Source organism: Quercus robur, chromosome 12, assembly GCF_932294415.1.
Source record: "Quercus robur chromosome 12, dhQueRobu3.1, whole genome shotgun sequence".
Lineage (NCBI taxonomy): Eukaryota > Viridiplantae > Streptophyta > Magnoliopsida > Fagales > Fagaceae > Quercus > Quercus robur.
The window spans coordinates 43161978-43185677 of NC_065545.1; the positions used below are offsets into that span (position 1 = coordinate 43161978).

The 23700-nt window shown below is 33.9% G+C and overlaps 2 protein-coding genes across 9 annotated transcripts; one reads left to right on the forward strand and one right to left on the reverse strand.

The window, feature by feature from the left end:
* The first annotated feature begins 941 nt into the window (after window positions 1-941).
* On the forward strand, window positions 942-22213 carry LOC126707898 (uncharacterized). Of its 6 annotated transcripts, none has more exons than XM_050407627.1 (5): window positions 942-1301; window positions 1907-2010; window positions 2090-2174; window positions 14268-14377; window positions 21976-22213. In XM_050407627.1, exons 1-4 carry the CDS (start codon window positions 1071-1073, stop codon window positions 14355-14357), a joined length of 510 nt encoding a protein of 169 aa, XP_050263584.1. In that variant the 5' UTR covers window positions 942-1070; the 3' UTR covers window positions 14358-14377; window positions 21976-22213. The 6 variants fall into 6 exon arrangements, 4 of the variants coding, with proteins under 4 accessions (XP_050263584.1, XP_050263583.1, XP_050263585.1 ...); XM_050407628.1 differs by lacking the exons at window positions 14268-14377; window positions 21976-22213 and adding an exon at window positions 8242-8589 and having other exon boundaries at window positions 945-1132; window positions 1223-1301; XR_007649158.1 differs by lacking the exon at window positions 14268-14377 and adding an exon at window positions 8242-8390 and having other exon boundaries at window positions 947-1301; window positions 22015-22213.
* On the reverse strand, window positions 9776-17632 carry LOC126707897 (7-deoxyloganetin glucosyltransferase-like). 3 transcript variants are annotated; one of them, XM_050407622.1, is made up of 3 exons: window positions 17445-17608; window positions 10980-11371; window positions 9776-10890 (listed from the first exon to the last, which is right to left on the reverse strand). In XM_050407622.1, the coding sequence occupies exons 1-3, from the start codon at window positions 17567-17569 to the stop codon at window positions 9959-9961; spliced, it is 1449 nt and encodes a 482-aa protein (XP_050263579.1). In that variant the 5' UTR covers window positions 17570-17608; the 3' UTR covers window positions 9776-9958. The 3 variants fall into 3 exon arrangements, with proteins under 3 accessions (XP_050263579.1, XP_050263581.1, XP_050263580.1); XM_050407624.1 differs by lacking the exons at window positions 10980-11371; window positions 17445-17608 and adding an exon at window positions 17053-17438; XM_050407623.1 differs by lacking the exons at window positions 9776-10890; window positions 10980-11371 and adding an exon at window positions 15912-16963 and having other exon boundaries at window positions 17053-17632.
* Window positions 22214-23700: the final 1487 nt, after the last annotated feature.

A 23700-nucleotide genomic window follows, 5' to 3' on the forward strand; every position in this document is an offset into this window, starting at 1 on the left:
TATATGTTTACCATTATATAAAAAAATATGACTAGCAATATATAGAAAATATAAATAAAAATATTTTAAATAATTTTTTAATCACCGCACCCCGTTGTACCCACACCTTATTTTTTCAAAAATTGTCGAGTCCTGCACCCATACCCGCACCCGCACCTGAATTGGAATCGCACCTCACCCGAATTGGAATCGCATCTATGCTTCATAGAGTTTAGTCCTTCACCATTACATTTAATGTCAATTAATAAATAAACAACCAATCAAATAAGAAGTTTTTCTAAGAAAATATTGTTATTAAGTTTAGTTCCCTATCTTATTGTCAATTTCATAAATATAGGCGAGCCGTCAATTAGCCTTTTTTTTTAAAAAAAATTTAATTCCTTTTACCTTTATTTTATTTTTTTGACTACCTTTTTAATTCTTAATATATCGTGCTCAATTTTTCAAGAACCAGCTAGGTCTTCACTAATCAAACACATTTCGTTTCTTATCTGTTTGGCTAGTTCTTTTACCTTTATGCTATACACCTATACCAACCAAAATAAAAAAAGAAAAAGAAAATCCTAGATAAGTTATGCAAAATAAAATAAGCTCGTTGTGGAGAGTGGAGTCAGGTATGGACTTCCCACCCTTGCACAAAAGGAAGAAAATGAAATTGCAAAAGCCCAAAAATGGATTGGATGAAGCAAGCCCTTGGGCTAGCACTAGTACTCACAAAGATTGAATGTGCAAGTGAAACCTAAACAAATGAAAGGAATTAGCCTTACCTTTACTTTACATAAGGAAAAGATTAATTCCTTACTTCTTGATAATGAGCTTGGCCCATTAATAATATCAGACTAAGGTTGTTGACCCAAAAGCCTTGTGGAAGGTGGTACCCATTTTAGAGTAATTTGGGAATCTAGCCTTTTTTATTTATTTTTAATTCGTGTTTTTTAAAATACAATTTCATTTACAACCATTCCAAAGCTCAGCAAACTGTTAACTGTTGAGTAAGGTTTTGTAGAAAGAAAGTACAAAAAAAAAAAAAACTTCATTTTCCAATTCCATTAAGGCCATTGCAGACGACAATGATGCGAAGTTGGAGCGCTAAGCTTCGGTCTCTAGCCCTTCAATCGCCTCACCCTCTGCGGTCTATCTCTTCTTCTTCTTCTTTTACTTCACGCCGCCTCATCCACTCCTCCCCACAGCTTCACCAACCCATCCATTTTGCTTCGTGTAGATCGAGGTTCAATGCCTCTTCAACAACCCATTCTTCATTGGCTTTGCAGCCCTTTCTGGCTCCCCCGTTTCCTCCTTCTGTAAGTTGGGTTTATTCATTTTTTGGCTATTCCCTTTTATGCCTAATTGGTTACTGAGAAAATGCCTGAAAGAGGAAGACCCTCTATTTTGAATGTCAAACTCTTGGCTTAATGGGGTTTGACTAATTCAAGTTTAATATGTTTGTTTACTGAGAATATGCCTGACAGAGGGAGACCCTGAATTTTGAATGTCAAAAGTCTTATTTAAACTCTTGGCTTCATGGGGTTTGACTAATTCATTTTAAGTATGTTTGGTTGCCGAGAAAATGCACGAAAGAGGAAGACCCTGAATTTTGAATGTCAAAAGTTTTATTTAAACTCTTGGCTTAATGGGGTTTTACTAATTCATGTTAAGTATGTTTGGTTACTGAGAAAATGGCTGAAAGAGGAATATCGTGAATTTTGAATGTCAAAAGTTTTATTTAAACTCTTGGCTTAATGGGGTTTTGCTAATTCATGTTAAGTAGGTTTGGTTAAATTCCTGAAAGAGGAATGGCCTGATTTTGAATTTCAAAAGTCTTATTTAAACTCTTGGCTTGATGGGGTTTGACCAATTCATGATAAATTTTGAAATTAGAAGTTTTTATTGGTTGATATGTGTTCAGGTGAATCAAGTGCGGCACGTTTCATCGAGAGAGCGGAAGAAGAGGAGAAAGCCAATGACACCGGTCACGTCCAAGATAAAGAAAACCAAAATGAAGTTTTTTTCGTAGGTTTTTAGGCATTTATTTTATTTTAGTTATCATTCTTTTGTGGTGACTAAATCATTTTTGAGATGTCTTGGTCAGGTCTTTCAAGTCCAGGTTTAGGGTGATGAATGATGGGAATATTCGGCGTTGGAAGGAGGGAAAGCGGCACAATGCACATTTGAAGGTTTGTCTTTTCAAATCCCTTTCAAAATTGAACTATCAACTCCATTTTCAGTCTGATTGGAAAATTGAATAACCTATCAAAAGCCCGATCGAGAATTTTCAGTATTATCTTACATATGACTTTGTGCTTCGCTGCATTTGGAACTATTATATGGACTAGCAGATTTCTTCAACAAGGAAGTATATGCATATAATTTTGTTAGCAAGTTTGCATCATTGTAGTTTCCTCTCTTGGTGTATTTTACACCACACTATGTAATCTAGTTGTAACAAGTAGTATGAATGAAATACGAGTTAAAGACATTTGTTTCCTGTTATGTATAAAGGAATAGCCTAAGCCAATGAGCTCTTGTCCAAATGCCACTTCCTTTGTAAAAACAAGGTGGAGGGGAAGGTCATGGTTTGAACACCCATTGGGCATGTGTGTAATTTATGAATAGGAAAAAGAAAAAGAAAAGGGAATAGCCTAACCAACCTAGTTGACCATCAATTTCTTGGTTGGCAAACTAAATATAGTCAATAGTGGTCCTAACCTTACCAACACTAAAGGTGTATCTATGAGCATTGAAAACTACCTGCTTCCTTGATAAAATCAACCTAGCCATACTAGTCATAACATGCTAATGCTGATAGAATTTGTGGGACTTTTGCAGATTGACTAAATTCGATTGTAAACCTGGACCCCAGAAACCTTATAACCAAAGTGTCAAGACAACGTCCGAATGTCTTGTAGAATGCCAATTAGCATTGGCAGCTAGTGGTTTGAGAGAAAGCTAACAAAACCTTATACAACAATGCTGTTAAAATATGCCTAGGCATACTTAAAGTGTGGAGTGCGAAGCCCCAAGGGTGAAGTGCTTCAATTTAGGGAAGCAAAGTGCATTTAATTTAAATGTAATTCTTTGGCTCTTTTGAGAAATTCTACATCCACAACATTTTCACAATAAATCCTAAGTGACAAGTTTTTATTGGTTGTTATTGAAGGGTAAAAAAGTAATTTCAATATTAGTTCAAGATTAGAGCCAGTAACAACTTACCACATAAGATTTGTTGTAAATTTTTTGTGAAAAAATGTTATGGATGTTGCATTACTTGGCTCTTTTTGGGAAAGCCCAAATGGTAAAAAAGTGTGCTTTTCTAATTTTCTTTTGCTGAATATATGAATCTTTAATTGTTGTATCTTAAGTAATTGACTTGGATTGTTGATTTGTATACAAACAGTGCTTATCTTGTGCTACACTTCAACTATGTATCAAAGGCAATTGAAAAGCCAAGAAGAAAAAAGAATTAAAGGGGACAAAGCCACCAAAAATACTTTTTTGAAATATATGTTATGAGTTTTTTTATTAGGAGACAATATATATATATATATATATATATATATAAAGAACTGTGCACATCAATCAGGCATGCGTGGTTTTTGTGCCTAATTTGTAAGAGCCCTTTGCTCTTAAGTACTCCTGGCACTTTTAACAACATTGTTGAATAGTTTAGTTGAAGCTTGATAGATTTGTTCCAATGGACTCTCTTCGATTGGTCTTGGTGTTGGGTTTTTTGGATTGTTCTACTATTATTGATTTTCTTTTTTCTCTTAGAATAGGTTTTTGATTTCTTTATTTCTTTTTGTTTCTATGTTGTTCTTTGTTCACTACCGTGAACTCAGTGTATCTTTTCTTCTTTTCCATTCATAATATTACTTTCTTACTTATCAAATTAAAAAAAAAAAAAAAAAAAGAAGCTTGAAGAAGTGAACTTCAATCTGGTGTTGGTAGAAAAACCTTGAAGCTTAAGCACATAGGGAAAGTGTGCGCCTAATTGCAATAAATAAACATTTTATATGTTGTGGAGCTTCTAGCTAGTTGGCCGGGCTAGTTTAAAAGACATAGAAATGTAGCAATTTGGAACATGATCCCTCACTGCCTTTTGTGGGGTATTTGGAGGGAGAGAAATGCTTGGACCTTTGAAGGGATTGAAAGATCAATCTAGGACCTCAAGCACTGTTTTTTCCAGACCTTATTTTAATTGACAAATGCAATGGGTCTTTTCAATTTTTTTTTTCCTGTCTGATTTGACTGATAGATGTACTTTTCATGAGTCCTAGGTTTGTTCAAGTGTTTTATTGTTTCTTTTACCCACTGCCTGTGTGGTTTTTATTCCATCTTTTTTCAATGACATTAATTACTTATTTAAAAAAAATAAAAAAATAAAATTTTATATAATTTGTTTGTGCTTTACAAAATATACAAAACCATGGTCTTTCATAGCTATATGGTTGAATCAAAATATATGCACAAAGCGAAGGCCAAAAAGCACTAAAACGGTAAGTAGTGGATTCTATTTCTAACATAAGCAAATGCAATATGATACAATCCTAGAGTATATAGTGTCCGTTTGGGAATTGTTTATTTTTAGTAGCTTATTTGCATAGTGTTTATCAAAAGATATAGTTTTTAGTAGCTTTTTTGTTAAATGTGATACAAAAAATTAAAAGCTAGTTTAATTGAAAAAGCTAAAAGCGAGATTATTTACAAAAAAACAGAGACAAAAAGCAAAAAGTAAAACATTTTTCAACAATTCCCAAATGCATACATAGTCCTCATCCATATGATATCATCAGCATTAAAGATCTAACGGCTAAATTTCATAAGTGATTTATTTATTTATTTATTTTTAAATACAAAGCTCAAATGCTTTTCCATAGATGCTTTGCTTTAGGTGCAAGAAGCCCCTAAGGCTTGGTGCTTAGTGCTCTAAGCACACATAATCTTTTACCAACACTGCTTCAATAAGAGAAAGCCATTGTGCACTAGCATGGCTTTGTAGTGTTTTGCACTTGGTTTTTGTGTTAGTCAGTGTTATCATAACTGGCCTGTACTGCAAGTTTGACCAGAAAACCATAGATCCATGAGTGAAGTCGGTTTGGAATTTGTGTTCTACCATTTTCGCTTTCAGCCCATGTTAATCTGTTGAAAACTGTGGAATTTTCCATACCTGGACTACCCACAGGATATTAATAAGTGTTATTAAGAGCCATGAACAAAGTGTTCAACTTGGGCCAGCGGCCACGTTGCCAGAACATGATGGGATGGGTGCCCGGTGACAAAGCCAAGTCCAAATGGCTCTAAGGACAGATGGACCATTTAAGCATATACTCCATGCCCACCAAGAAAAGCAACCCCACCCAAAACGAATAGGCTACCCACTGGAAATTTTCTGACCACATCAATGCAGTGAGTGTGCTTTACGCTGCTTGTAAGCACACATGATGAAGCAAGAAAGGGAACCAGTAGTATAGCTGTTGTGTCGTTAAGGCTGTTAGAAGTGATGGAGACAGAGGACATTGTGGGAGAAGTGTGGATGATATAAATCACAAAAGGGGAAGTGGATAAGAGGGAGTTTCCAAAGACTGTGTTGGACAATCTGAGATCTGTCACTGCAGTTGACAATACAACAATTTGCTTGCCTCTGAAAAAAGTGTGTTTTTCTTTCCTATTCACCCTTTATTTTGTGGTTCTGGGCCTTTGTTGTTTGTCTTTGTGAGTGCTGATGTGTTGGAAAAAAAAGGTATAGAGCTTGGGTGTGAATGACACAAATGGACTTGACCCTTCCTATTCCTAATCCTAATCCTCTTTATCTCTCTCTAGTTTTATTCTATTTCATTATTGACATGGAACATAAATAGTCAGTGGTAACAGATAGCTTTGAATTTAGATCCCATTTGTTCCAAAAACCGTCGTGAGGTATTGGCGCTTCATTGGAAAGGCTGTGTACCAAATGGTTCTAATTATCAAACATACAGTTCAACCAATGAACCACTAAACTGTTCTTTTAGCTGGGTTGATCCTCAGTTCAATTTTGATAACTATGGTGTTAGTTTAGTGTGCCTTCTCCCTACTTTCTCCAATCAGATTTAGCAGTATTTTCTCCTTTTCAATTTTGAAGAGTTTTGTTCATTATAAGTGATGTCAAATTGAGATATTAAAAAATGTAAAAGCGTCATTGAGGATCAGGTACCTATAAAAAAAAGGTCATTGAGCACCAGGGCACAGTTATGGATGAACTCAGGATGGGTTCATGTATTGGCTTTGTTCTTGGGCTTGGTGTACCATTTAGTTCAGATGGATCTCCATTCCCTTTGCTCTTGAATATGAAAGGCTACTTGTCATGTAGTAGTAGCTTATGTCTTTACGTTTTGGGAAGTTATCTCCAATAGTCCAAGTGGAAGTTCAAATTGATGGTTTCTTGCTGACTCAGACTAATTTTATAAATTGATAATGGGGAAGAATTATTTGTGATTTTCTGCACCTATTTGTCTGGCCATTATTTTTGGGTTGGCAAGCTGAGGAGAGGGACGGTTAGGACCTTCTTCTTGGGGGTGCCTCTCCTTGGATAATTGTCTGTGCTGCAAGAGGTGATTAGCTGGTTTTGGAGGTGTATTATAAGGGAGACTATGCTGTAGCTTACTTAGTTGTACATTGTATACTCTTGGATGGATTGCTTGAAGAGTTTTTGAATCTGAGTCTTTGGGAGTCCCAATGATCCTTTATGAAATCTTTTTGTTTGTGTTGACTTCTCTATGTAGTTAAAGTATTGATTTCACTTTTTCCTGGGAAGAACTATGCTAGTTTTTCATGTTGTTTTTTTTACATGTTTTTTTAGAGTCTTTTGTTAAAATTTATCATCCGTACTGTTCTTAACTTTACTGAATGATTCTAGTTGTCTAATCTATTAAAATTATTTTTGATTGGAAAATATTCATGGTTAATAGGAAGAGCAACAGAGTTACAAAACTTGTAAAGAACAATAAAAAATCATGAAGTGTTACAAATGTTCACACAAAGTGATTACAATCATTTAGAAGTAACCTTCTTTTCACCATCTCCTTGGGGCCAAACTTAAAAATATATAAATAAAAGTTATTTAGACCCAATATATTTTTTGTTATGTATAATATTTTGGGAGTCCAAAGCATCTTCTCATGATTCTAAGTGTTATCGGTATCAGAATGGCCAGCTGGGCCAGATCACGGGAAAAGTTTAAACTCTGGGGATCTACATTTCCATGGCAAGTTACGTTTCAAACCCTAGTTAGAGGATGGTCTTAAATCCTGATTAAAAAAAAATCAATTTAACCCTAAATTTTTTGAAAATGTATCAATTCATCCATTGTCTACTTTTTCTTTAATGTCGTTTATTAAATATGTTTGCCAACCATGTTTTGTGTGCCTCCTACCACCAAAATATTGGTGCCTCATAATATAAAACAACCGTCTTTGGGAGTGTCTTTGGGAGTGACTATAACAAGGGAAATTATTGTTTGATTTGTTTCACACTCTTGATGTACACTCCTAACACACAATATCCACTTTCACACTAGGTATATACATTTTTCAAGAATGTTCAAATGAACACAGTGACACATGATATGTATGGAAAGCGTATAAAGGGAGTGTGAGACAATCAAGGAGTGAATGTATCATCTTCCTAATATGAAAAGCTTCACATTTGGTGTTCCTTTAGATCCAAATTAGCAATGAAAACCTGAGAAGTTGTTCATGTGGCAGTAGAATTCATGCTACTTGTTAGAAGGGGTAGTGAGGAAGTCTGGGTGAAGACTATATGTATTTGATACGGAGGAAAATAGTTCAGTCAGACTGGTTGGTAGGATGTTCTTCTGCGAAGTGTAAAAGGGTGAGTATTGGGGGCACTAGATCTCATGCTCACTTGGAAAGTGAAAATAGTCCTTACAAATAAAAGGTTATGGAAGTCTGAATTGGAGACGAAAGGTTATGGAGAAGAGTAATGGTGATGAGCAGAACTACAGGGTCAATAAGAATGGTTGAGGTAGCTTCTTATGCAAAGGTGGGTTGAATGAAAAGGCGCATGTCCCAAGATGTATTTAAATAAATTAATATAATCTTACATTTAGCTATTCAACGACTAATGTTCACCCCTGGTGATGCGAAACACAGAACGTAGGCTGGTATATGCTGAGTTTATTTGAAATTTATTGCATTTTGGGTGTTTAGTGCAGTTGATGTAACTAATGAAATTTTGGTGTTAATGCAGTCAAAGAAATCAAAACGTAGGCTCAGACAACCTGGCATTGTCCCTGCTGCTTATGCCAAAGTGATGAAGAAGCTCAATTTTTGTGGTTAAACATTAGGATTCCAAAGTAGGTGCTGCCAATTCCTGGAATTAAAGAGGGAAAAATTCTCCTCCAGTCTTCTGTTTTTTCATGCTTTCCTCCTACTGCTTGCATTTCTATCCCTCAATCAAGCAGGTTGTAGAGCAGGATTTTTGTAGCTGGTTGTTTACAACAATTGGTAAATTCAATTTAAGGCTATTGCTTAGCCAAATGATTCTTAATAAGTCTGATATTACTGTGGAAACTAATACCAACTCTTTGTGGGCTTACTGTGGTTTTATAATCGTTACACATTTCATAACCCAGTCAATAAAGAGTTTTTAGAGGTGAGAAAGTGTTACATGTTTGATACTTGAATTCAATTAATTTAATTGATGATTAGTATTTATTATTATTATTATTATTAAGCTCTTTATCTTTTTCAAAATGGATGAGTACTAAATATTATACTATATTAAAAAATAAGTATGTGTTCCATATATAAAGAATAGAGCAGTGCTCTGGGCATTCCTATATTTAGTTTAACTTTAAACCTTTTTTTCAACTCTAAGGGAAGGAGAAAAGCTCTTTAATAAAATTTTCAATCAATGACATATTTTGCTTATAACCTTTAAGGCGGCTATTATACTTATATGAAACTTGCCTAGGATATTATATCTTATATAGTGAAATAGATTTTTCTTATGTACACAATTGGTATTTGTTCATACAATTGTTAAAAATAAAATATAATCAGTATTTAGTTTCACTATTGAAGTCCTAAAAAGGGTGAGTTTAGACATTAGGTGGTGGGTACAGAGAATCTATTAGGCATGTAAATCCTAGTGGGATTGAGATCAGGTGCAATATTTAAGTATTGCACCTGATACAATTGTTAAAAATAAAATGCAATCAGTATTTAGTTCTATTACCAAACTACTAAAAAGAGTGAGCTTAAACACCAGGTGGTAGGTATAGATATAACTTACTAGGCATTGAAATCTTAGTGGGGTTGAGATCATGTGCAATATCTAAGTATTGCACCCGATGTAGTTGCTTTCAATGGTTGAGATTGAGAGTTAAAATAAACAACTTTTAATCTCAACCGTTGAATAAAAAAAGTGTGCAAAAGTTAGAAAGTGAGAGTGGTAAAAGCCTTTTATGAGAGAGGGATTGGATAATTGCACCTGGTGGTATTGCACCAGATCCAAATCCTCCCTGATGTATTTTTCAAACAAAATTGGGTCACCTTCAAATTCTATTAATCAGTTTATTCAAGAATTAAATTTATGTTAAAATTTAAAAGCCGATAAAATATGGTATCATCAGCACTGATAATTTGGCAACAACGAGTGGAGATCAAAGCAGCAAAGCTATTGATTTTTCTTAGTGTCCTTTTGTTTTTAATGCTATGTTTAGGATGAAATATGATTGGGTTCAGTCAAAGAGTGCCAGTGCAGTAAATCTAAATGTATATATCTTAAATAATACATTCCATTTATTATTAAAAAACATTAACATTAACAATAACAACAAAGGGCAAACCTCGAAAACAAGAAAATATAAAAAATAACTTTTAAAAAGGAAGACCAAATAGAGAGAGATTCTAAAGACAAGTGAAGTAACAGATCCTAAGCTTAACGAGAGTAGCATGGTACATTAGCCTTTTGATAAAAGCACTTCACTCACCAAATTTTTTAAGTTAATGGATGAGGAACCAAGTGGACTTGTGGCCTCTTCGGCCAATTTTTTCCACTCCATGGCATTTTTCTTCATTTTCTTTCCCTTATCTCCTTCCAACAATTCTCTTACAATCTTCTCTACTTCCTCTCTTTTGACATCAAAGTCAATTTCCATGCCGATGGCCCATTCATTACAAGTGTACTTGCAGTTCGTTTGCTGATCTGAAAAGAATGGTAAGCAAAGCATTGGCACTCCTGCACACACACTTTCAATGGTTGAACTCCAGCCGCTATGTGTCAAGAACCCTCCAATGGAGGGGTGGTTTAGCACTTCCTCTTGAGGGCACCAACTAGTTATTAGACCTTTTTCTTTAATTACCTCCTGAAACTCAGGTGACAAAATCGTTGATCCGCCTTCAACTAAGTCAGGCCTAATTATCCACAAAAATGGGTGCTTACTATTTGCAAGTCCCCATCCAATCTCAACCAATTGCGATGATGTCATGACAGCTATGCTACCAAAACTCACATATATCACTGAGTTGGGTGCCTTTGAATTAAGCCAATTGAGGCACTCGGTTTCTTCCTTCCATAAACCATACCCAATTGATTCTAAATGATCATTGGATAAGCGATTGAGTTGTGGTTCTAGAGGGCCAATAGCATATACATAAGGAAACATGGTAGAGAGAGCATGCAAAACTTCTTGCTCTAACTCATCGAATGTGTGAACAATAATTCCTGAAGCACTAGGAGCTCTCTCTGCTACATCAATCACCATTCTAAAAACAATATCATTTGGATCAATGGTTCGTACAAAGCTTGGGAGATCTCTCAGACGTATGTCTCTCATACCAGGAATCCCGTCTATAATTGTGTCAAGATACCCATTTGTCAAATAGCTCTCATCTGCAAAGACAAAAAGTTTTCAGCATACAGTGATCAATTACAATAAAATAATGCAAGATTTCAATTGGATTTTGCACTTTTTGTTATACCTTTAAGAGGTATGATGCCTTTGTCCTTGAGAGAAGGAAGCTGCAGATAACCCATCACGCTGCAAGCAGAGCTAGTGAAGAACATCACAACAGGGATTTTGAATTCTTGAGCAGCAGTAATTGTAAACGTCATGAAAGCATCTGAAACAATACAAGTAACTGGAGGATTATCTGAAGTTGGACTGTTGAGTTTTACAAGGAGGTCAGAAAATGGAGCCAAGAAGTTGGTCATAATGGATTCAGAAATAGAAGGGATGTCTTGGGTGGCGTTGATATCTGATGGAGGAAGGCCATCAGGGATGGTTTCAAATCGAAAGTCAGACAAGCCATCTAGGGAGTTGGGACCTCTGGATTTCATAAAACGTTGGTGGTTGAACTCAGTGTTTACATAGGTTATGTGAAACCCTTCATGATGGAGAAGCTTTGAAAGCTTTAGCATTGCCTTCATGTGACTTTGAGCTGGGCATGGCATACAAACTGCATGAGGCTTATCAGCTACTTGTGTCTTAGAATCCATCTCCTTCGTTCTGTAGTGTGTGTGAGCTTAAAATGCATATGCCTATAGCTAGTCTATTTATATCTCCCTCCCCTTGAAACTAAGCGTACATTCGCATGTGCATATTCATTATATCTTATTATAATATACATTCTCTTTCCTTGGAGGCGGCCAAACATATGAGAAATAGTAATATAGTTAAAGTTGTTATGACTTTAGCTAATGTATGCGTAGTACCGAAATTATATGTAATATAGTTTAAAAATATATATTCTCTCTCTTTCCTCCTTTCTTCTTTGTTCATCTCTCTCTCTAATGCTTCTTTATCTCATCGGTTGAAAAGTACAACATACCGTAATCAGAACAAAAACACAATCGAAATATTCGAACCAGGAAAACAATCTTTCTCATAAGCCTAATGAAATCAGAACAATAAAAGCAAAAAGAAGAGAAAGACCCATCTGGGCCGCATAGTGGTGGAGAGGAGGACAAGCGGCTGTGGAGGCGGAGCAGATCGACGACGAGGCTTTGACCGGTGTGAAGGATCTCCGTGGGTCTTTCATCTTTGTTCTCCACCGGTTCTCTATCTCTCTGGTTGAATCTTTGAGTTTGACTCTGTTTGATGTGATGAGTCTTTGAGTTTGAGATAAGATATTTCCTATTCTACAGTCTACACTTTTGGCATGTAGTGGAGAATTGAATTGGAACTATAAAGGAGTGTGAGTCTGTGTGGTGGTGGGAACCATGGGATGTAAATATGAAAGGGGTGTATCCGTGTGTGGTGGAAAAAATGGATTAATGATAAATTAAAAAAATTATGATCAGATAATTTTTTTTTTTCATTTATAGAAAAATTTTAAAAATGGGTTAATGATAAATGAATGAATAATAAGAAATAAAATTAACTAAAAAGAGAATAATAATAGTCCTAAAAAAGGTAAAATTAATAAATTTTTTTAGAGAAAATTTAATGAGAGAAATTCATTCTAAATTACATAAATTTGATAAATTTCAAGACTAAGATAAATTTGATCAATTTCAAAATACATAGATTTAAATTAAAAAAAAAAATTGCACAAGAATAACATAAATTTGTTAAATTTCAAATTACAATAAACACTAACACCTTACTATATTGTTATATATCTCAAGTGCTTCACGAGTTCCATTGAAAAAAAAAAGACCTCCCACAATTTTAAAATCTTTACCCATTGGGAGATTTTAAAATATATGGTTGGTGAGAATGAATAAAAAGAAATTAAAAAAAATAAAGAAAGATTAAAGAAAGAATAATGAATGAATGAAAAAATAATATTTAAATGGGATAGAGAAAGGAAAGAGATCTGTTGGAAAGCGTATTTAAAAAAGTAGATAGGTAAAGGGTAAATATAACTGTTCAATCTCTAAACAGTACAAAAATTTGGAGAAGCTCCCGAAGATGCTCTAACATTTTCTTGAGTTTTGATTTTGTAAAGAATAATAAAAAATCATCAAGTGTTACAAATGTTCAAACAAAGTGATTTCAATCATCTAGAAGTAACCTTCTCTTCACCATCTGCTTGGGGCCAAACTTAAAAATATATAAATAAAGTTATTTAGAACCAATATATTTTTTGTTATCTATAATATTTTGGGAGTCCAAAGCCTTTTTTCATGATTCTCAAGTGTTATCAGTATCAGAATGGCTAGATGGGCCAGATCACTGGCAAAGTTTAAACTCTGGGGATCTACATTTCCATGGCAAGTTACGTTTCAAACCCTAATTAAAGGATAGTCTTAAATCCTGATTTAAAAAAAAAAAAAAAAAAATCAATTTAACCCTAATTTTTTTGAAAATGTATCAATTCATCCACTGTCTACTTTTTCTTTAATGTCGTTTATTAAACATGTTAGCCAACCATGTTTTGTGTGCCTCCTACCACCAAAATATTGGTGCCTCATGATATAAAACAACCGTCTTTGGGAGTGACTATAGCAAGGGAAATTATTGTTTGATTTGTTTCACACTATTGATGTACACTCCTAACACACAATATCCACTTTCACACTAGGTATACACATTTTTCAAGAATGTTCAGATGAACACAGTGACACATAATGTGTATGGAAGGCGTATAAAGGGAGTGTGAGACAAGGAGTGAATGTATCACCTTCCTAATATGTATAGCTTCACATTTGGTGTTCCTTTAGATCCAAATTAGCAATGAAAACCTGAGAAGTTGTTCATGTGGCAGTAGAATTCATGCTACTTGTTAGAAGGGGTAGTGAATTTCTTATTAGGAAGTCTGGGTGAAGACTATTTGTATTTGATACGGAGGAAAATAGTTCAGTCAGACTGGTTGGTAGGATTTTCTTCTGCGAAGTGGAAAAGGGTGAGTATTGGGGGCACTAGATCTTATGCTCACTTGGAAAGTGAAAATAGTCCTTACAAATAAAAGGTTATGGAAGTCTGAAATGGAGATGAAAGGTTATGGAGAAGAGTAATAGTGATGAGCAGAACTACAGGGTTAATAAGAATGGTGGAGGTAGCTTCTTATGCAAAGGTGGGTTGAATGAAAAGGTGCATGTCCCAAGATGTATTTAAATAAATTAATATAATCTTACATTTGGAATGTTTAGCTATTCAACAACAGATGTGCAAATTTGCTTTTCTTTTCATGCTCGTAATGTTCACCCCTGGTGATGCGAAACACAGAACGTAGGCTGGTATATGCTGAGTTTATTTGAAATTTATTGCATTTTGGGTGTTTAGTGCAGTTGATGTAACTAATAAAATTTTGGTGTTAATGCAGTCAAAGAAATCAAAATGTAGGCTCAGACAACCTGGCATTGTCCCTGCTGCTTATGCAAAAGTGATGAAGAAGCTCAATTTTTGTGGTTAAACATTAGGATTCCAAAGTAGGTTTTGCCAATTCCAGGAATTAAAGAGGGAAAAATTCACCTCCAGCCTTCTGTTTTTTCATGCTTTCCTCCTACTGCTTGCATTTCAGTCCCTCAATCAAGCAGGTTGTAGAGCAGGATTTTTGTAGCTGGTTGTTTACAACAATTGGTAAATTCAATTTAAGGCAATGGCTTAGCCAAATGATTCTTATCAAGTCTGATATTACTGTTGAAACTAATACCAACTCTTTGTGGGCTTACTGTGGTTTTATAATCGTTACACATTTCATAACCCAATCAATAAAGAGATTTTAGAGGTGAGAAAGTGAAAAAAACAAAACAAAAAAACAAAACAAAACTGAAAGTGTTATATGTTTGATACATGAATTCAATTAATTTAATTGATGATTAGTACTTTTTATATTATTATTAAGATCTTTGTCTTTTTTCAAAATGGATGAGTACTAAATATTATATTATATTATATTAAAAAAAAAGTATGTGTTCAATATATAAAGAGTAGAGCAGTGCTTTGGGCATTCCTATATTTAGTTTAACTTTAAACCTTTTTTTTTTCAACTTAGAGGGAAGGAGAAAAGCACTTTAGAAAAATTTTAAATCAATGACATATTTTGCTTAAAACCTTTAAGGCGGCTATTATACTAATATGAAACTTGCCTAGGATATTATATCTTATATAGTGAAATAGATTTTTCTTATGTACACAATTGATATTTGTTCATACAATTGTTAAAAATAAAATATAATCAAAATTTTGTTTCACTATTGAAGTCCTAAAAAGAGTGAGTTTAGACACTAGGTGGTAGGTACAGAGATAGTCTATTAGGCATTGAAATCTTAGTGGGATTGAGATCGGTGCAATATCTAAGTATTGCATCCGATACAACTGTTAAAAATAAAATACAATTAGTATTAAGTTCTATCATCAAACTCCTAAAAAGAGTGAGTTTAGACACCAGTTGGTAGGTATAGATATTATCTACTAGGCATTGAAATCCTAGTGGGATTGAGATCATATGGAATATCTAAGTATTGCATTAATGCAATTGCTTTCAATGGTTGAGATTGAGAGTTAAAAGAAACAACTTTCAATCTTAACCGTTGAATAAAATAATTGTGAATAAGTTAGAGAGTGAGAAAGGTAAAAGCCTTTTATGAGAGAGGCATTGGATAATTGCACCCGGTGGAATCGCACCAGATCCAAATCCTCCCTAATGTATTTTTCAAACAAAATTGGGTCACCTTCAAATTTTATTAAACAGTTTATTCGAGATTTAAATTTTCGTTAAAATTTAAAAGCCAATAAAATATGGTATCAACAACATTGATATTTTGGCAACAACGGGTAGAGATCAAAGCAACAAAGCTATTGATTTTTCCCAGTGTCCTTTCATTTTTCAATACTATATTTAGGATGTAATATGATTGAGTTCAGTCAAAGAGTGCTAGTGCAGTAAATCTAAATGTCTATATCTTAAATAATACCTTCCGTTTATTATTAAAAAACATTAACATTAACAATAACAACAACAACAAAGGGCAAACCTTGAAAAAAAATATATAAAAAATAACTTTAAAAAATGAAGACCAAATTAAGAAAGTCTAAAGACAAGCGAAGTAATAGATCCTAAGCTTAAGGAGAGTAGCAAGGTATATTAGCCTTTTGATAACAACACTTCACTCACCAAATTTTTTAAGTTAATGGATGAGGAACCAAGTGGACTTGTGGCCTCTTCAGCCAATTTTTTCCACTCCATGGCCTTTTTCTTCATTTTCTTTCCCTTATCTCCTTCCAACAGTTCTCTTACAATCTTCTCTACTTCCTCTCTTTTGACATCAATGTCAATTTCCATGCCGATGGCCCATTCATTGTAGGTGTACTTGCAGTTCGTTTGCTGATCTGCAAAGAATGGTAAGCAAAGCATTGGCACTCCTGCACACACACTTTCAATAGTTGAATTCCAGCCACTATGTGTCAAGAACCCTCCAATGGAGGGGTGGTTTAGCACTTCCTCTTGAGGGCACCAACTAGTTATTAGACCTCTTTCTTTAATTTCCTTCTGAAACTCAGTTGACAAAATCGTTGATCTGCCTTCAACTAAGTCAGGCCTAATTATCCACAAAAATGGGTGCTTACTATTTGCAAGTCCCCAACCAATCTCAACCAATTGAGATGGTGTCATGACAGCTATGCTACCAAAACTCATATATATCACTGAGTTGGGTGCCCTTGAATTAAGCCAATTGAGGCACTCAGTTTCTTCCTTCCATAAACCATACCCAATTGGTTCCAAATGATTATTGGATAAGTGATTGAGTTGTGGTTCTAGAGGGCCAATAGCATAAACATGAGGAAACATGGTAGAGAGAGCATGCAAAACTTCTTGCTCTAACTCATAAAATGTGTGAACAATAATTCCTGAAGCACTAGGAGCTCTCTTTGCTGCATCAATTACCATTCTAAAAACAATATCATTTGGATCAATGGTTCGTACAAAGCCTGGGAGATCCCTCAGACGTATGTCTCTCATACCAGGAATCCCGTCTATAATTGTGTCAAGATATCCATTTGTAAGATAGCTCTCATCTGCAAAGACAAAAAGTTTTCAGCATATAATGATTAATTAAAATAAAATAATGCAAGATTTTAATTGGATTTTGCACTTTTTATTACACCTTTAAGAGGTATGATGCCTTTGTCCTTGAGCGAAGGAAGCTGCAGAACACCCATTACGCTGCAAGCAGAGAGAGGAAAGAACATCACAACAGGGATTTTGAATTCCTGAGCAGCAGTAATTGTAAACGGCATGCTACCATCTGAAACAATACAAGTAACTGGAGGATTATCTGAAGTTGGACTGTTGAGTTTTACAAGGAGGTCAGAAAATGGCGCCAAGAAGTTGGTCATAATGGATTCAGAAAGAGAAGGGATGTCTTGGGTGGCGTTGATATCTGATGGAGGAAGGCCATCGGGGATGGTTTCGAATCGAAAGTCAGACAAGCCATCTAAGGAGTTGGTACCTCTGGATTTCATAAAACGTTGGTGGTTGAACTCAGTGTTAACAAAGGTTATGTGAAACCCTTCATGGTGGAGAAGCTTTGAAAGCTTTAGCATTGCCTTCATGTGACTTTGAGATGGGCATGGCATACAAACTGCATGAGGTTTATCAGCTACTTGTGTCTTAGAATCCATTTCTTTCGTTCTGTAGTGTGTGTGAGCGCAAAATGCATATGTCCATTCATTGTATCTTATAATATACATTCTCTTCCTTGGAGGCCAAACATGACTCTTCTCCTTGGACGCCAAACATATGAGAGATAATTAACCAGCGGCTAGCTGCTCTTTGACTCTTCTCTTGCTCTGGACTTTGTTGACTCTTCTCTTCCTTGGACGCCAATCACATGAGAAACAAGCAGCGGCTGCTCTTTGACTCTTCTCTTCCTTGGACGAGAAATAATAATAATAATATAGTTAAAGTTGTTATGACTTTAGCTAATGTATTCATAGTACCGAAATTATATGTAATATAGTATAAGTTGTTATGAACATGGTTTTGAAATTATATGTAATCTGGTTTGCTCAATGTCTACTGTCAAATAGTTTACATTTTCTTGAGTTTTGTACTATTAGATTCAAATGAGCGGTCACCAATGCTCGATTCAAATGACGGAGGGCTTTGGGGGGCCATGGCCCCCACCCCACACAAAAAAAAAAATTTGGAAGAAAAAGAGAGTACATATATATATAAAACTAGTCGCTAACCCGTGCGATGCACGGGAAAGCTATTGAAAATAATATTTTAAAAAGAATAATTTTATAAATTTTGTTTATATTGCATATTTATTTATGATAATTTAAAATATTATTTCAAATCCTATAACATTAGATCTTTCACAAACTATAAACAAAAATGTAATAAAAAGAAATTAAGATAGCATCACTTATATGTGAAGAAATATTTAAAAATATGTTTTCAAGGAATACATACCTAAATAGACAATTTAAAAATATGCATATATTAAAAGACAATTTAAGTTCATGTGTGCTTGCAAGGGATACATACCTAAATAGTTCTTGCGGTAGAAATAAAAGTCTTATCTTTGAGATAAAGAACTGATGTAAACAAACTAACCTTGCATAAAACAAATTAAAAAAGAAAAACATAAAACTGATGTCACGGGAAATTCAGCCACATAGTAGTAATATATAAATCTCTTAAAACCTAAACCTAAACATAAGGACTAAATATATAAACAAACTAACCTTACAAAAACTGAACTTTATAAGTTAAAATCTATACCGTGCATTGTAGATCTTGAATGCTTTAGGGTTTCCTACGTCTGGAGAGAGAGAGTTTGCAAAAACCGTGGCTTTATATTTCTTAACTTGAAAGAGGGGTAAGGTTGCTAGGGTTTTGTAGATCTTGAATGCTTTAGGGCTTCCTACGTCTGGAGAAAGAGAAAGTTTGCAGAAACTGTGGCTTTATATTTCTTAACTTGAGAGAGGGGTAAGGTTGCTAGGATTTTGAGGAGTTATAATTTTTATTTATTTTTTATTTTTTATGCTGACGTGGAAAATTGTGGTGCCAGCAAAGGCTTCGGTTTTATATATATATATAGATTAGACTTGCCCCCTCAACAAAATCTTTGATCCATTTAAACAAAATGAAAAAGCCCAAGAAACTTTTACAAATCTATAATCCCAAACAAAACAAATTAGTAAACCCAAAAAATTAGCCCAACAACATAGACTAATAAAAAAGCTAAAGAAATTTGAGCCCAATCAGTCAATTTACCAAAACATTAGCCCAACCCTAAAATTTTTTGAAACAAAACCAATCTGTGATGTCAAATCATTCCATCAAATTTTTCCCCCAAAAAAAAACCCTAACCTATAGAGAGTCGCTACTATTGAGACGTGAGGCAGAGGGAGTGAAGGCTAAGACCAAAATGCTGTAGTACCACACGGCACGTCGGTACCAAATTTGCTTCTGAGAGAGGCCAAATCGCTTTCTCATCTTTGCTGAGGCGGAGGCAGAGCATATATTCTCTCTTTGTAACTCTCTCTCTCTTTAACTTTATTTTTTGTGGTTGCTAAATGAAGTCTCACTATTTCTATTGCTTTAACTCTCTTTTATTGTTCGGAGTTTGTACCCATGTACTAGGTGTTTTTTATTTATATATTTTTCATGAACCACCCATGTGCTGATTGGGTGATTTTGTTTTTTTTTTTTTTCTTTTTCGGTAAAACATGATTAAACATTAACTTAGGAATTCACAAATCTATTACAACGTAAATTAGCCTTGTGAAAAGCTAATATATCCTCCACCATAGGCGGTGGGTTACAAAAAGTAACAAAACTATACAAAGATTGCGCTCTTATTTTAGCCAATGCATCAGCGCATTGGTTTGCTTCCCGGAATGCATGGATCACGCGCTTATTTGGAATTTTCTTCAAGAGGTTCCTGCAATCAGATAAGAGAGGCTCCATTAAGAGGTTTTCAGATTCATTGTTCATTAGAATAACAATGCTTAAAGCATCAAGTTCTATTATAAGTTGCTGAATGCCCATTTCCTTGGCTAGCAGCAGCCCATCTCTAAGTGCCCAAAGCTCAGCCAGGGCACTATTAGTGAACCCAAGACCTCTTGCAAAACCTTTCAGCGTGATTTTGTTTTTTATAACATATATGTGCTGCTTGGGTGATTTTTTTTTTTTTTTTTTAATAACATATGCCTGTATGAATAAGGTTCTATTTGGATACTGTTTATTGTTGAAAACTGAAAATACTAATGCAAAATAATTTTTAAATACGTAAATAGTGCCAATTTTAAAAAAATTTATTGAAATCCATGTTTGTGGGTCTTGTAAATAGTGCACAGGACCCACACAAAAACGCAGCTGCTAGCACAAACGCAAACGCTTTTGTATACATACTAAGTCTGTGTTTGGATATAACTTATTTTGCTGAAAACTGAAAATAATAAAAAAATAATTTTTTTACTGTTGTTTATTACTGTTTGACAATGTTAATTGGCCTAAAATCACTGTTCATGGCCAATGAACAGTGCATAACGTGCTATTTAAAAAAAAATGCTTGAAACGCAGACATCCAAAACGTGACATGAATCCAAACATAGCTTAAAGGTCAGTTTGGATTCACGTCCACGTTTGCGTTTGGGGCAATTTTTTTTTTAAAAAAAAACCAACGTGTTATGCAATGTTCATTGGCCATGATCTGTGAATTGTTTTTTTTATTGTTTTCAGTAAAATAAGCTGTATTTAAACGCACACTAACACTAAAGGAGCAACAATATCAATAAAAAGTATTTTTTACCGTCTATCATTTTAGCTATTTATATGAATTCTTACGATACAAAACTTTGTCAAATATAGATTTTTTAACTGAGAGTAACAAATGATAAAATATAGTTAAATAATTAATGGTTTTGCTTGTCTTTTAGTGTATTTTTTTTAAAGTTGAGATGGTTTGAAATTTTAATAGTTAGTTGTTGATATTTAATAAAGTTGGTTGATTGCAGTGTTGTGTTATGCATAATGTCATTTTTTACGAACACTTTTATGTGATGAAACAATTTTATGTATGAATTCAATTATAAATGATTTCTAAGATTTAAAAAACCGTTGAGTCCCTTTTTCATAAATGATTACATTGTTAATACCATAACAAGGGAAATTATTGTTTGATTTGTTTCACACTCTTGATGTACACTCCTAATGCACAATATCCACTTTCACACTAGGTATCCACATTTTTCAAGAATGTTCAAATGAACACAATGACACATGATGTGTATAGAAAGTGTATAAAGGGAGTGTGAGACAATCAAGGAGTGAGTGAATCACCTTCCTAATATGTAAAGCTTCACATTTGGTGTTCCTTTAGATCCAAATTAGCAATGAAAACCTGAGAAGTTGTTCATGTGGCAGTAGAATTCATGCTACTTGTTAGAAGGGGTAGTGAGGAAGTCTGGGTGAAGACTATATGTATTTGATACGGAGGAAAATAGTTCAGTCAGACTGGTTGGTAGGATGTTCTTCTGCGAAGTGGAAAAGGGTGAGTATTGGGGGCACTAGATCTTATGCTCACTTGGAAAGTGAAAATAGTCCTTATAAATAAAAGGTTATGGAAGTCTGAAATGGAGATGAAAGGTTATGGAGAAGAGTAATAGTGATGAGCAGAACTACAGGGTCAATAAGAATGGTTGAGGTAGCTTCTTATGCAAAGGTGGGTTTAATGAAAAGGTGCATGCCCCAAGATGTACTTAAATAAATTAATATAATCTTACATTTAGCTATTCAACGACTGATGTGCAAATTTGCTTTTCTTTTCATGCTCATAATGTTCACCCCCGGTGATGCAAAACACAGAACGTAGGCTGGTATATGCTGAGTTTATTTGAAATTTATTGCATTTTGGGTGTTTAGTGCAGTTGATGTAACAAATAAAATTTTGGTGTTAATACAGTCAAAGAAATCAAAACGTAGGCTCAGACAACCTGGCATTGTCCCTGCGGCTTATGCCAAAGTGATGAAGAAGCTCAATTTTTGTGGTTAAAACATTAGGATTCCAAAGTAGGTGCTGCCAATTCCTGGAATTAAAGAGGGAAAGATTCACCTCCAGCCTTCTGTTTTTTCATGCTTTCCTCCTACTGCTTGCATTTCAGTCCCTCAATCAAGCAGGTTGTAGAGCAGGATTTTTGTAGCTGGTTGTTTACAACAATTGGTAAATTTAATTTAAGGCTATTGCTTAGCCGAATGATTCTTAATAAGTCTGATATTACTGTGGAAACTAATACCAACTCTTTGTGGGCTTACTATGGTTTTAGGCTATTGCTTAGCCGAATGATTATTAATAAGTCTGATATTAATGTGGAAACTAATACCAATTCTTTGTGGGCTTCCTGTGGTTTTAGCTGAAGCTGCTTTGGGTTTAATGGGATTCTTTCATTTGAACTTTTGGCAGTTACAAACACAGTCATAATAAATTGGATTATTAAATTTAATAATTATAGAATATATACATTTAAAGTAATGCTATATGCATAAACTATTTTACAATATTTTTACAATTTGTTGATGTGTCTAATTTTTTATTGGTTTTCATCTAAGTTGTACCATTAACATAATTTTCTCATTTAAAAAAAAAACCACCCACCATATCAACAATTATAAAAAAGTTTGTATCTATAGTATTACTCTATAGATCAATTTACAAAGTTACAAAAAAAATCATAGTGAATTGGATTATTAAATTTAATATTTAGACGGACAATAAGAAAGAGAAAAAATAAATCATATTTTGTTAAATATTCTTGTGCATTATACGGGTTAACAATTGGTTAATATACAAAAATAAGGTCAAAATACAAAATTCATCCGGTATGTTTCACCATAATTCATTTCAATTCTTTAAGTTTCGAATTTATTCAATTGAGGCATCTCTGTCAACTTCTGTTAAATGTTGTAGTTAATTGTCAAAATTTGTAATTTTTTTTATTCAATATTTTTTAATTTGCAGCTTTGAATATGCTCCCCAAATTGTATGTTATTTGGATGTGAGTGTTACTTACTATTTGATCTTTCAACTTTTGTTTTATAATAAGTTTAAAATTAAAACTTGAAATTTAACCATTCTATTATGAGATAATCATTGATCTTTTATTATCTTGATATGTTGCAAGTATTAAAATTATAAGGAGATAATATAACCTTGAGTATATTATATCAAAATTATATTTGAATGCGAAATTTGACAAACCAACTTTTAGATTACGTTTTCTTTTTATACATTTCATCCTTGCAAATTAGATAATTTGAGATGTCTATGCATCTCATCTATAAGTATTTAAATTCTAATTTTTTATTATTATAAAACTATGCATAAAAAATAAATTTATGGATGACATGGTAAATAACATACTATTTACATAAAATTTAGCATGCGTGTTAAGAACATAGAAAATATGTAATTCAGTAATGAGATTTTCAAAATACTAATTCCATAAAAAAAAAAAAAAAGTATTAGGTGGTATAATTAATATCACTTAAATTTATACCAAGTATAACTTGATCTTATCCCGTATATTGTTAAAAGTGTGTATTTAAAAGATTTAATTTACCATATAGAACTGTCCTAAAAGTTTAAACTACTTTTTTTTTTTTTAGTAGTTTAAATTTTTAGGGCAGTTCTGTATGGTAATGTAGTATCACAGTAGAAGATTCTGAGTCTTTTTTTTTTTTTTTTTTGAGGGGGGCAGGAGGCCCTGAATTCTTCCTCCACTCTACCTCCCATTTGAGCATT

What these genes read in the sequence shown, in the direction of transcription:
- LOC126707897 (XM_050407622.1), bottom strand. Translation starts at nt 17,569, where the DNA reads ATGGATTCTAAGACACAAGTAGCTGATAAACCTCATGCAGTTTGTATG. An exon ending in CATGAAGGGTTTCACATAAC is followed by an intron (nt 11,372 to 17,444) that starts CTTTGTTAACAC and finishes GTTTCACATAAC; the next exon opens with CTATGTAAACACTGAGTTCA. An exon ending in AGGCATCATACCTCTTAAAG is followed by an intron (nt 10,891 to 10,979) that starts GTATAACAAAAA and finishes TTGTCTTTGCAG; the next exon opens with ATGAGAGCTATTTGACAAAT.
- LOC126707898 (XM_050407627.1), top strand. Translation starts at nt 1,071, where the DNA reads ATGATGCGAAGTTGGAGCGCTAAGCTTCGGTCTCTAGCCCTTCAATCG. An exon ending in ACCAAAATGAAGTTTTTTTC is followed by an intron (nt 2,011 to 2,089) that starts GTAGGTTTTTAG and finishes TGTCTTGGTCAG; the next exon opens with GTCTTTCAAGTCCAGGTTTA. An exon ending in GGCACAATGCACATTTGAAG is followed by an intron (nt 2,175 to 14,267) that starts GTTTGTCTTTTC and finishes GTGTTAATGCAG; the next exon opens with TCAAAGAAATCAAAATGTAG.